Source organism: Cebus imitator, unplaced genomic scaffold, assembly GCF_001604975.1.
Source record: "Cebus imitator isolate Cc_AM_T3 unplaced genomic scaffold, Cebus_imitator-1.0 Scaffold88, whole genome shotgun sequence".
Classification (NCBI taxonomy): Eukaryota; Metazoa; Chordata; class Mammalia; order Primates; family Cebidae; genus Cebus; species Cebus imitator.
Genome location: NW_016107403.1, coordinates 6,350,567 through 6,361,290, shown reverse-complemented (window position 1 = coordinate 6,361,290; position 10,724 = coordinate 6,350,567). Strand labels below are relative to the sequence as shown.

Here is a 10,724-nt window from a genome sequence, read left to right as displayed (position 1 = left end):
ATGGTGAGGATGTGGAGAAATTAGAACCCTTGTGCATTGCTAGTGGAAATGTAGCATGGGTATAGCTACTGTGGAAAACAACTCAGTGGTTCCTCACCAAGTTAAACAGAATTATCGTGAAAAATTAGTGCACACTGAGATGGTTTTAAAATCTTTGTCATCTGACAATCAAGCTTAAAATGTATCTTAGAGCAACAGAATTTTGGAAATAAAGACCTTTAAAGGCCTCATAGTTTGATGCCACAGATTATACAGCATGTTTATTATGAATTATTTCTCCTCCTTCAATTTCAATTTGCTCATATAGCCACTTGCGGTCACAGTGGCATTCAGCTCCACACTTGGTAGAACCACAGGCAGGACAAGCATAGAAACATCCTAAGCAATCTTCATCGAGGCAGTCATAGAAGTCCATCCCACTCAAAGTCAGGAGACCCTGGCTCTCATAGACCTTACTCTTTACTGGTATCACTTGTCTGTCTGAACCAGTGTTTGCATTTTTTGTAAGCCTTCTTTTTTCTCTTTTACCAGTTTCTGGAGCAAATTCAGTTTGCCTTCCTGGATTTGTAAGTTGTAATGACCTCAAAGCTTTAGCAGTTCTTCCATCTGATTCAGGTTTCCTTCTCCGGCAGTCTTCAGAATCAATATCCACACTTCTGTTGATTATCTGCGTGCATTTTGGACAAATCTTCCAACCAGGTACAAGCTGCCTTCCAAATTTTACACTAAGTCAATTACATGTAAAAAAAATTTTTTTGGCTAGTTTTTTGTGTATGTTAAATGGGTCACAACACAACTTCTGTAAATCCTCTAATCTGTCAATGTAAATTTTTTTCTTTTTTTTTGTGTGTATCTTATTTATTCTTAAATTTTTACGTGATGAAAGCAAATTGTATTGTTCCCAGAAAGAGTATTTCAGTTCTAAGTTGAAGTAAAAGCATATCATTTGATAACAATTCTTGCAAAGTCTTAAAACCTGTGTGACAAGTATTAGTAGGTTTTATGGGACTCATTTGTAGTACAAAGTTGGACTCCAACTGAACATGGATTCATCTTTCTTAATTCTAGCAAATTTTCCCTGTTTTATTTTATCTACAGGTCTAGGTCATGGGCTGATCACTTTTAGCTTGGGCTCTTCTCCGCCTGGCTTTGGGCAGGATTGGCATCCACACAGGCCACACTCGCCTGCCCGCTTCCCAGCCTGTCCCCGCGCTGCCACTCCACATCACTTATTATGTATACTCTAAACCTTTTTCTTCCCAACATAAAACATTCTACACTCCTGCAGCCTTTTTACTTTCTTAAGCAGGTAGACAAACATGTAGTTGATACTCAGTGGAAGCATAGAGCGGAGTTAAAGAGAAGGGCCCCCTTCTTTCACTGACCAGTTGAATTTTTTTCTTTCCTTTATTTATTTATTTATTTTTTGTTTTGTTTTGTTTTGTTTTGTTTTTGAGACGGAGTTTCACTCTCGTTACCCAGGCTGGAGTGCAATGGCGCGATCTCGGCTCACCGCAGCCTCCGCCGCCTCCTGGGTTCAGGCAATTCTCCTGCCTCAGCCTCCTGAGTAGCTGGGACTACAGGCACGCGCCACCATGCCCAGCTAATGTTTTGTATTTTTAGTAGAGACGGGGTTTCACCATGTTGACCAGGATGGTCTTGATCTCTTGACCTTGTGATCCACCCGCCTCGGCCTCCCAAAGTGCTGGGATTATAGGCGTGAGCCACCGCACCCGACCCTCCTTTATTTTTTGAAATAATTTTGAAATTGAGACGGGGTTTTGCCCTGTTGCCCAGGCTGGTCTCATACTCCTGAGCTCAGGTGATCCGCCTGCCTCAGCCTCCCAAAGGGCTGGGATACGGGTGTGAGCCACCACACCTGGCCAAGTTGAGTTTTTAAATTAGAAAATTTTGGAGAAATGAACTTGATTGTGCAGTCAATGAGAAAGAAAGAACAGTTTTGAAAGAAAGTCTGTGCATTTATGTGGGATTGAGACGAGTCCTATAAAGGAGAGGCTTGCCAACCCCACTGTCTCCTAAACTGCACTGGGAAACTCAGATTAAATATGTTCTGTAACCATCACTCATTCAAATGTCTCTTTTATTGTAGAAGAATATATACTAGAAGAAGAAATGGCTGGTGGTCTTTCACCAGGTTTCTTCATGGAGGAACTTAATAAATACCGTCAGAAGGAGGGAGTAGTACTTACATATGAAGAACTGCCTAATTCAGGACCTCCACATGATAGGAGGTAAGTTGCTATAAAAAATGATATGGCCTGCCGGGTGCGGTGGTTCACGCCTGTAATCCCAGCATATTGGGAGGATCATGGATGGATCACAAGGTCAGGAGATCAAGACTATCTGGGCCAACATAGTGAAACCCCATCTCTACTAAAAATACAAAAAAATTAGCTGGGTGTGGCGACACGTGCCTGTAGTCCCAGCTACTCGAGTGGCTGAGGCAGGAGAATCACTTGAACCCAGGAGGTGGAAATTGCAGTGAGCCGAGATGGAGCTACTGCACTACAATCTGGGTGCAAGACAGTGCGAGACTCTGTCTCAAAAAAAAAAAAAAATGATATGGCCTTATAAATGCAAACTGGGGAAATGGCAACTCTGGCACAACTTTGAGGTCAACACTTTAGTTTTGTGAGAATCTTCTTGGCATAAAGTGGTAACTACTTTGGAGCCACAGATGACTCCAGAAAGAAAAGAGGGTAGAAACCTTTCCATGCTTCAACAAGATGTGCTGTTTTGCTCTTAGGGGTGACTGCTTACATTCTATATTGAATGTAGGTTCAAACCCTCAAAGGTCGTCATAGGAAGTAGTAATGGCTAGAGCACTTGTTTTTAGATAGTGCATGAGTTGTATAATATTTTGTAAATATTCTCTTTGTAATCAGGTTTACATTTCAAGTTATAATAGATGGGAGAGAATTTCCAGAAGCTGAAGGTAGATCAAAAAAGGAAGCAAAAAATGCCGCAGCCAAAGTAGCTGTTGAGATACTTAATAAGGAAAACAAGGTGAGTGATTGCCTTTTTTTCCTAGTAAAAGGGAACTTGCAAATACTTTTTCTGATTCTCTCTGTGAGAAAATACCTTCATACAGAGTAAAGCCATTCACACATTCCCTTACATTCAAGACTTTGGTTCAGTCATTCCGCCCATCTTCGTTTCTGTGAAACCCTGAGTGAGAGCCACACCTAGGACACAGTGGGCAAAGCTGGATAATAGTTATTTAAAATGTCAGCAGCAGTTAAATACTCTAAAGTTGAACAAATATGGAAAGGTAAGAAGTATTCAGTGGGAAATAAGCTGACAGGTTCTGGGCGGAGTCCCCTCCACCTAATTGAGGAAGTACAAGAAAAAAGAAAAAAAAGATGAAAGTGATTGTAGGGAAAATGATGTTCAGCAATCCATCACTGTCCATGCGAATTGGTACCAGGACTCCCTGTGGATGCCAAAATCTACTGATGCTCAATTCCCTTATAGTATTTGCATATAACCTATTCATATCTTTCAATATGCAGTTATGCATTGCTTCACAGGGAGAATACATTGTCAGAAATGCATCCTGAGGCAATTTCCTCATTGGACAAACACCACAGAGGTACTTACACAATCCTAGATGGTATAGCCACTACACACCTAGGCTACGTAGTATGGCCTCTTGCTCCTGGACTACAAACCTGTACAGCATGTTACTGTACTGAATACTATAGCCAATCATAACACAATGTTTAGTATTCATGTATCTAAACATATCTAAACACAGAAAAAGTACAGTATAAATACAGTATAAAAGGCAAACCAAAGTCCTGGCATGGTGGCTCTTGCCTGTAATCCCAGAACTTTGGGAAGCTGAGGAAGGTGGATCACTTGAGGTCAGGAGTTCAAGATCAGCGTAGCCAACATGGCAAAACCCTAAAAATGCAAAAAATTAGCTGGGCGTGGTGGCGGGCACCTGTAATCCCAGCTACTTGCGAGGCTGAGGCAGGAGAATTGCTTGAACCTGGAGATGGAGGTTGTAGTGAGCAGAGATCGTACCATTGCACTCCAGCCTGGGAACCCTGCCTCAAAAAAAAAAAAAAGACAAACAAAAGTACACCCATAGAGGGCACATACCATGCATGAATGGAGCTTGCAGGACTGGAAGTTCCTCTGAGTGAGTCAGTGAGTGAGTGGTAAATGAAGGTGAAGGCCTAGGGCATTATTGTGTGCAACTGTAGACTTTGTAAACACTGTATACATAAGCTACACTAATTTTATTTACAATTTTTTCTTCAATAATAAATTAACCTTAGCATACTGTAACTCTTTTACTTTATAAACTTCTTATTTTTAACATTTTGACTCTTTCCTGATAACACTTAGCTTAAAACACAAACACATAGTTTGGCTGTACAAAAATATTTTCTTTCTTTACCTCTTTATTCTATAAGCTTTTTTCTATTTTTAAAATTTTAAACTTTTTTCTTTACTTTTAAACTTTGTTGTAAAAATTTAGACCATGGTTGGGCACAGTGGTTCATGCCTGGGATGTCGAGGAGCCATGATTATGCCACCGCACTCCAGCCTGGGTGACAGAGCGAGACCCTGTCTCAAAAAAAAAAAAAAAAACACAAGGCTAGGCGTGGACATGGTGGTTCATGCCTGTAATCCCTGCACTTTGGGAGGTCAAGATAGTTATCGAGGGCAACATGGTGAAACCCTGTCTGTACTCAAAATAGAAAACATTAGCCGGGCTTGGTGGCATGTGTCTGTAGTCCCAGCTACTCAGGAGGCTGAGGCAGGAGGATCATGTGCCTGAGAGGCTGGGGCAGCAGTGAGCTGTGATCTTGTGACTGCACTCCAGCCTGGGCAACACAGCAAGACCCTGTCTCAAAAAAAAAAAAAAAAAAAGGAAAAAAAATTACAACAGAAACACACATATCCGCCCTAGGCCTGCACAGCGTCAGGATCATCAGCACCACCATTTTCCACCTCCACATTTCGTCCCTCTGGAAAGTCTTCAGGAGCAATAACATACATGAAGCTGTCATCTCCTATTGTAACAATACCTTCTCTTGGATTACCTACTGAAGGACCTGCCTGAGGCTGTTTTATTTTTTTTATTTTTATTTTTTGAGACAAAGTCTCCCTCTGTCGCCAGGTGCCAGGCTGGAGTGCAGCGCCAAGCTGGAATGCAGTGGCATGACTTTGGCTCACCGAAACCTCTGCCTCCCAGGTTCAAGCAATTCTCCTGCCTCAGCCTCCTGAGTAGCTGGGACTACAGGCGTGCGCCACCATGCCCACTAATTTTTGTATTTTTAGTAGAGATGGGCTTTCACCATGTTGGCCAGGATGGTCTCGATCTCTTGACCTCGTGATCCGCCTGCTTCGGCCTCCCAAAGTGCTGGGATTAGGGTCGTGAGCCACTGTGCCCAGCGGAGGCTGTTTTACAGTTACTTTTTTTTTTTTTTTTAAGTAGAAGTACATTCTAAAATAATGATAAAAAGTATAGTATAAATACATAAGCCAGTAACATAGTTGCTTATCATTATCCAGTATTATGTACTGTAGGTAATTGTATGTGCTAGATTTTTTTTTTTTGAGATGGAGTCTCACTCTGTTACCCTGGCTGGAGTGCAGTGGTGAGGTCTCAGCTCACTGCAATGTCCGCCTCCCAGGTTCAAGTGATTCTCCTGCCTTAGCCTCTCAAGTAGCTGGGATTACAGGCACCTGCCACAACACCCTGCTAATTTTTTGTCTTTTTAAAAAGTAGAGATGGGGTTTCAGCTGTGTTGGCCAGGGTGGCCTCAAACTCCTGATCTTGTGATCCACCCATCTCAGTGTCCCAAAGCACTGGGATTACAGGCGTGAGCCACTGCACCCAGCCCTGTGCTAGACTTTTTTATAAGACTGTAGCACAGTAGATTTGTATACAGCAGTGTCCCCACAAACATGTGAGTAATGCATTGTGCTATAACCCAGGAGTTTTTGTATTTTTTGTAGATCTGGGGTCTCACTATGTTTCCCAGGCTGGTCTTGAACTCCTAGGCTCAAGTGATTGGCCCCCCTCAGCCTCCCAAAGTGCTCGGATTACAGGCGTGAGCCACCACACCCAGCTATAAGTAGTCATTATGCTGTGTTGTTTAGGGAATAATGACAAGAAAAAAATCTGTATATATTCAGTATGATGCAACCTTCATTTTTTTTTCCAAATATTTTTGATCCATGATTGGTTGAATCCAGGGATTTGGAACCCATGGATATAGAAAGCCAAGCGTTTACAAAGAGCAGATAATAAAGAACCAATATACATGTGACTGGTATCCCTGAAGATGAGAACAGAGTAAATAGTACAGAAGAAAATGACCTGAAAAGATTTCAGCAGAAAATGCTTATGAAATGAAGACTTGACTGCAGATTAAAACAACTTAATAGATACAGGAAAATTTAGAACCACCCAGACCAACATTGATTCTTATGAAAGTGCTGAGCTCCAGTGATGAATAAAGAATTCTATAAGCATCTAGAAAGGAGAAGAAAAATATGTAAAATGTAAATATTTTTAAAGATTCATGCTGTGCACAGCAATATTATAAACCAGGAGATAGTACAGCAATGGTTATAAAATGAGACATTAAGTCATTTACATTTTAGACAACAGAGGACCATTCTCAGATTTTGAAAATTTGGGGAAAATTTAGGTTTCAAGATTCTTGAAAATCTTACTTAAAGATATCACCCTTCTAACCAAATTTTTATTTTTATTTTTTGAGACAGAGTTTTGCTTTTGTCGCCCAGAATGGAGTACAGTGGTGTGATCTCGACTCACTGCAACCTCTTCCTCCCGGGTTCAAGCGATTCTCCTGCCTCAGCCTCCTGAGTGGCTGAGATTACAGGCACCCACCACCATGCCTGGATAATTTTTTGTATTTTTAGTAGAGACGGGTTTCATCATGTTGGCCAGCCTAGTCTTGAACTTTTGACCTCAGTTGATCCACCCGCCTCAGCCTCCCAAATTGCAGGGATGACAGGCATGAGCAACCATGCCCTGCCCCCCAATTTTTTTTTAATCAAGCAAAATTACAAAGTGTAATTATTAATGAGCTAGAAAACTGAGTCAAGAAGTTAGAAAAAAAGTAGAATGTCTTACCACCAAAAAGCAGAAGAAACAAAATAACAATGGTTGAAATTACTGTAAAAGAAACAAAAAAAGAAAAGAAAGAAAATCAATAAAACCAAAAATTAGTTTGTGACAAGATTAATAAAATAGCAAAACCCAGGTGAGTGTGGTGGCTCATGCCTATAATCCTAGCATTTTAGAAGGCTGAGGCAGGCAGATAGGTTGAGCTTAGGAGTTCGAGACCAGCCTGGGTAACATGGCCAAACCCCATCTCTACAAAAAATACAAAAAAATTACCTGGGCATGGTGGCACATGCATGTAGTTCCAAGTACTTGTGGGGCTAAGACAGGAAAATTGTTTCAACCTGGGAGGTTGAGGCTGCAGTGAGCTGAGGTTGCACCACTGCACTCTAGCCTGGGTGACAAAGTGACACCCTGTCTCAAAAAAAAAAAATAATAATAGCAGCGGGCATGGTGACTCATGGCTGTAATCCCAGCACTTTGGGAGGCCGAGGTGGGTGGATCACTTGAGGTCAGGAGTTCAAGACCAGACTGACCAACATGGTGAAACCCCATCTCTACTAAAACAATAAAAAGTAACCGGGTGTAGGCCGGGCACGGTGGCTCAAGCCTGTAATCCCAGCACTTTGGGAGGCTGAGGCGGGTGGATCACGAGGTCAAGAGATTGAGACCATCCTGGTCAACATGGTGAAACCCCATCTCTACTAAAAATACAAAAAATTAGCTGGGCATGGTGGCGCGTGCCTGTAGTCCCAGCTACTCAGGAGGCTGAGGCAGGAGAATTGCCTGAACCCAGGAGACGGAGGTTGCGGTGAGCCGAGATCGCGCCATTGCACTCCAGCCTGGGTAACAAGAGCGAAACTCCATCTCAAAAAAAAAAAAAAAAAAAAAATTAACCGGGTGTGGTGGGACATGCCTGTAATCCCAGCCACTTGGGAGGCAGAGGCAGGAGAATTGCTTGAACCTGGCCTGGGAGGCGGAGGTTGCAGTGAGCCAACATTGCACCAGCAACAAGAGCAAAACTCCATCTTAACAAAAAGTAAAACTTTGGACAAGATTTTTGTTGGACTAAGAAAAAAAAATGGTAGAGATAACAATAGTAGAAATGATACGATTATATTCATCTTTTTCATTAACTTGTGATCCAGTATACAGCTTTACTATGGTATCTCTTGCCTTGTTTTTTGAGATTAGATGGGATATAATAAGTTAGAAAGTGTTATAGTACTTTTCAAGAACAAACAAGAATATCGAGTATTTTGTTTTTCCTTATGAAACTATAAAAGAAAAATGGGTGACTTCTTTCCTATTGTTAAAATGTATCTTTGTAGATTTTTTTTTCTAGTAGAGGGAGATAGATAGTCACACTTTTACTCAAGGTAATATAATAGGAAAATATAAAACATACAGTTGTCTTTCAAATTGCTCATTTAGTAATTTTATTAGAAGAATAAAATGTAGAACGTTAAATCTTTGTTGTCATTTATATTAAACAAGAATTTTTTTTTTTTTTTTTTTTTGTAGGCAGTTAGTCGTTTATCATTGACACCAACTGATTCTTCGGAAAGATCATCCATTGGAAATTACATAGGCCTTATCAATAGATTTGCCCAGAAGAACAGACTAACTGTAAATTATGAACACTGTGCCTCGGGGGTGAATGGGCTAGAAGGGTAAGACACAGTTTGGCTTTTCTTTCTGTTTCATTGTATCTAAGCAATAAAGTAGGTTTATTTTCATGCCTAATTTTCCAGAAATATGTATCCTTTTAAACATTCTGTATGGAAGGTTTTATATGATTGATAAGCAATTGGATTTATTATTTGTAGTTAAAATGCTTAATTGCTGAAACCATGGAATCCATTTACCATAATTGATTGAATTAGGGTAGTCCTTTATTTCAGAGATGTAGCTGGTTGGTTTAGTCTGTAGAACGCCCAAGAGAGTACAGAATGCCACTGCTCAAAGAATGCAGAGATCTGGCCAGACGAGGTAGCTCATGCCTGTAATCCCAGCACTTTGGGAGGCTGAGGCGAGTGGATCACGAGGTCTAGAGATTAAGACCATCTTGGCCAACATGGTGAAATCCCGTCTCTACTGAAACTATAAAAATTAGCTGAGCATGATGGCACATGCCTGTAATCCCAGCTACTTCTGAGGCTGAGGCAGGAGAATCATTTGAACCCAGGAGATGGAGGTTGCAGCGAGCCAAGATCACACCACTGCACTCTATCTTGGCAACAGAATGAGACTCCATCTCAAAATAAATAAATAGGCCGGGCGCGGTGGCTCAAGCCTGTAATTCCAGCACTGTGGGAGGCCGAGGCGGGTGGATCACGAGGTCAAGAGATCGAGACCATCCTGGTCAACATGGTGAAACCCCGTCTCTACTAAAAATACAAAAAATTAGCTGGGCATGGTGGCGCGTGCCTGTAATCCCAGCTACTCAGGAGGCTGGGGCAGGAGAATTGCCTGAACCCAGGAGGCGGAGGTTGCGGTGAGCCGAGATCGTGTCATTGCACTCCAGCCTGGGTAACAAGAGCGAAACTCCGTCTCAAAATAAATAAATAAATAAATAAGGAATGTAGAGATCTTTTCATCATTGAGGTCATGATGGTGGTAACTGTCTGAAAACCTGTCTGCCACATGTATAGAATGACCCTTCACCCTTGTCAGATCAGGGAGCTCTTTGTCCAGGTATTTGTCCTTCAAATTTGATTAAATGAATGAAGACCTTGTATCAGATGGAATGAGTTTTAGCCCTAGGCTGTGAGGAGACTAGGATTTGAGGGATCTGATGAGACAGATGAACTAGAGTTTCAAAGTTACTGAGAACATCACCAGTGAGCTAAGATGTGTGGAGGTGAGGATAAAGAATGAATTGGAACTGAGAAAAGCAGAAATCAAATGAGTGTGAGGTGATTGTTTTTCAACTGCAACCAACCAGTTAATGAGAAAGAAGAAAAAAAATCCATGGCAAATAGTTCAAATCATCATTTTAGGATACTATTCTATGTATTGACTCATAGCTTTTGGGCCAAAACCAGGAGGAGAAAAATGTGATAGTTTTCATTGGAATAAAATAGTCAAAAGTGAATCTGTGGGTCAATCTCAATAATTAAGAGACTATTTTATTTTCTGTAGCTCACCTTTCTGGTTCCTTTGAATTATGTTCTTTAATATTAGATACCTAAAAGAGAGAAGAAATATATTTCATGCGGTACCTGAAAAATATAGAAGCTATAGAAACGATCCAGTCACTCAACCCAGCTATTTAATTCAGGGTCTAGCGGGGAAGACTCACCCTGTTTGAATGTGTTTCTCTCGATGGCCTCCAGTGGAAACACAAAGGAAAAAGAGTGCAAATACTGGAATAATTTTGCAGTAATATATAGTAACTCTATGACGTAAATTGCCATGTCCATTGTTTTATCCCTGAAAGATAATTCTTATATAATTGTCCAAGTGTCCTTACCTAGCCACATATGTTTTTGCATTTAACAGGAGGAGAGTGTGGACTTTAGTATCAGGCATCTGCACTGTGGGGATTTTCTTTTCTTTTTCTTTCTTTCTTTTTTTTTTTTTTTTT

The 10,724-nt window shown here is 41.0% G+C and overlaps 2 protein-coding genes across 2 annotated transcripts in view; one reads left to right on the top strand and one right to left on the bottom strand.

Annotated features, from left to right (window-relative positions):
• Positions 1–232: 232 nt before the first annotated feature.
• Positions 233–1,226, bottom strand: LOC108308824 (ARL14 effector protein-like). Its single transcript, XM_037740768.1, has 2 exons — positions 1,186–1,226; positions 233–725 (listed from the first exon to the last, which is right to left on the bottom strand). The coding sequence occupies exons 1-2, from the start codon at positions 1,224–1,226 to the stop codon at positions 248–250; spliced, it is 519 nt and encodes a 172-aa protein (XP_037596696.1). The 3' UTR covers positions 233–247.
• The window catches only part of EIF2AK2 (eukaryotic translation initiation factor 2 alpha kinase 2), a 42,136-nt gene continuing 32,045 nt past the window's right edge, over positions 634–10,724 (top strand). The window contains 4 exon segments of the mRNA XM_017534895.2: positions 634–700; positions 2,119–2,252; positions 2,907–3,027; positions 8,660–8,808. Of these exon segments, the coding sequence (XP_017390384.1) occupies positions 2,134–2,252; positions 2,907–3,027; positions 8,660–8,808 (389 nt within the window). The 5' untranslated portion in view covers positions 634–700; positions 2,119–2,133.

Bases quoted from the DNA above. Each gene is read 5' to 3' on its own strand.
- LOC108308824 (XM_037740768.1), bottom strand. From the start codon at position 1,226: ATGTGGAGTGGCAGCGCGGGGACAGGCTGGGAAGCGGGCAG. The intron at 726-1,185 runs GCGAGTGTGGCC...TAATTGACTTAG, and splicing joins ACAGGCTGGGAAGCGGGCAG to TGTAAAATTTGGAAGGCAGC.